Here is a 2527-nt window from a genome sequence, read left to right as displayed (position 1 = left end):
TGGAGCTAGCTAGCTTGCTAAGCTATTCGCCGGGTGGCTAGCTAGCGTAGCCACAGGCTCAATGGGCTCTGTGACAGGCTGGAAACTTGTCAAGGGTGTATCCCGCCTTCGCCCAACAGGACAGTTGGGATAGTCGGGAATCAGGACAGTCTCTGGCGGCCTTCAGGCTTCAAGTTCAGGACAAAATCCACCCATCTAGCCGCCATTTTGAATCTCCTTTTCTACCCTTTGATCTAGTCAATGAAAACATCACGTGACCAAAGCTGAGTCTCTGATTGGTTGACGTGCCGTGTCAACCTCGTCGCACCCAACACCCATTATTCGCTGCGTCTACAAGGACTTAACATTGAAACTTGACTCCTCCCCCACGCCGGCCGTGTCTGGTGTGAATGCACCATAAAAGTAACTATTTAGTTCATATTTCTTATTCAAAAAGGACAGCAGACCCTGTAACTCAAATTTTGCTCCAAATATATGGACTTGAAAAAATGTATTTCAAAGTTTGTGATTAACGAGGGCTTTGCTAATCAATATTTACTTTTGAGGTAAAAGATAATTCAAAAAACGCTGCAAATCCTTTCAAAATAAAGCAGAAGGTTCAGTAAACCGAGTAAGTGAATTTCCCAAATTGCCGAACTAGTCTCTTAATACAAACTATGTTAGCTGATTGCAGTAGTCTGAAGGAAATAAACAAATATTCAAGTGGTAGCGAGCAAAAAAAAAAAAAAAGTAAAAATAATCAAAAATTTTATGCTAATCACAGAAAGCACAGCTCGCAACAGAAAACAATTCTGCTTTTCTGTCATGCTTTATCAAACACAGGTTCAAAGTATGCATATTTGAGAATATTCACGCATATCCAGGCATAAACGAGGTCTATGCATAGATACACACATGTAGGTTTATATTTTCAGCGTCAAAATCCTGCAGGAGCTTTTACAAAGACGTGGACATAAATAGGGCGCTGTGGCGCTTCAGGGTTTAGCAGCACGAAGGGAGAACAGAGAGTTTGGTCGAGTCTCTGGACCACCCCCCGCTTCTCAGTCCTTCTCTCTGCCGCGGTCGTAGTAGTGGTGGTGGTGGTCGCGCGTCGGCCGGTGGTGGTGGTGCGAGCGCTGCTTGTTGCGCTCGTTGTGGTCCTGCTCGCGCTCTTTGGAGCGCTGCTGTCCCGCGCCGTGGCCGCCCTCCTCTGCCCCGCTGCGGTGGTGGTGGTGGTGGTGATGGTGGTTGTGGTCCCGGCTGGGCAACGGCTCGTAGCGCTGTTGCCTCTGAGGGTGCCCTTCCCCAACGTCCTCATCCTCCTCCTCCTCCTCCTCTTCCTCCTCTTCCTGGTGCTGTGCCTGCGCCCGCGGCTCGTTGTGCGCCAAGTCTTTACTTTTGCGGCTGTCGGGAGTCTCTGAGTCGAACGTTTCCTGCCGGGAGAGGCCCCGGGCCCTGCCGCTGTGGTGGTGGTGGTGATGGTGGTTGTGGTGCTCAGTTCTGGAGGAAGACGAGCGGTGGTGGATGTGCTGGGCTCTTTTGGAAGACTCTGTCCTGAGGGGCCTCTCCTCCTCGTTTCCCTCCGCGTCCGCCTCCACGTCCGCGTCCGCCTGCTCCTGGCTCTGCTGGTGGTGGTGATGATGGTGGTGGTGGTGGTGATGGTGCTGGTAGTCTTCCTTGGAGCTCTTCCTCTCAGCTGGCGCTCGGTCTCCTTTCTGCTCCGTGCTGTTGCTCTGGAGTCAGCGACACACAAACGTCAGGAGATGGACAGAAACACAAAAACTCACCGCAAACTGAAAACCTCGTCTTCCTACACGACACATTCTCATCCCTAAGTCTTCGCATATTGGCGTTTGGTTAAAGACTCTTCCGCGTCACTTTTTGACGTTTTGGGTGTCCACAACTTATCATGTTTTGACATGCTGGCTGTTCGTAAAGTCAAGGTTCAGCAACACTCGGGACGCGGTACTGGATCTGATACCAGATGTAGTACCAGATGTGCTCTGGTCCTCGGGACACGTCCAGTATCGGTACTGGGTACAGCACCGGTACACTAACCTTAACCCGGTACACTAACCTTAACCTGGTACTGGTTTGAGTCCAGTACCGTGTCCGGTTCCGCCCAGTACCGCATCTGGTCTGGTGTTGGGTTAGGGTACTGGTACTGGGCTTGGGTGCCAGTGTGCTATGCCTCACAGTCAAGAACAGGTTCTGGTTCACGGCCTGGAGGTTCGGAACCAGTGATTTAATGGGAATAGTCAGTACGTCGAAAAACAATGACTTGGGGACACCCAAAACCTCAGTACCGGTACACTAACTTTAACTTGGTACTGGTTGCATCCGGTGCCGTGTCAGGTTTGCACCTGATACTGCATCTGGTCAGGTGTTGGGTTAGGGTTAGGGTACCAATACTGGGTTAGGGCACCTTTACCCAGTACTGGTACCCTAACCTAAACTTGGTACTGGTTCGAGTCCAGTACCGTGTCCAGTTCGCACCTGGTACTGCATTTGGTCCGGTGCTGGGTCAGCATTAGGATACCAGTATTAA

The 2527-nt window shown here is 50.9% G+C and overlaps 1 protein-coding gene across 8 annotated transcripts in view; it reads right to left on the bottom strand.

The window, feature by feature from the left end:
- Positions 1-6: 6 nt before the first annotated feature.
- The window catches only part of cacnb2a (calcium channel, voltage-dependent, beta 2a), a 73152-nt gene continuing 70631 nt past the window's right edge, over positions 7-2527 (bottom strand). For all 8 annotated transcript variants that reach the window (XM_024279851.2, XM_024279850.2, XM_024279853.2 and 5 more), the window contains one exon: positions 7-1712. In XM_024279851.2, the coding sequence (XP_024135619.1) occupies positions 1041-1712 (672 nt within the window). In that variant the 3' untranslated portion in view covers positions 7-1040. The remainder of the gene's footprint in view (positions 1713-2527) is intronic.

Source organism: Oryzias melastigma, linkage group LG20 (assembly GCF_002922805.2).
Source record: "Oryzias melastigma strain HK-1 linkage group LG20, ASM292280v2, whole genome shotgun sequence".
NCBI lineage: Eukaryota > Metazoa > Chordata > Actinopteri > Beloniformes > Adrianichthyidae > Oryzias > Oryzias melastigma.
The sequence above is the reverse complement of the archived record's forward strand: the minus strand, read 5'-3'. Positions and strand labels throughout refer to the sequence as shown.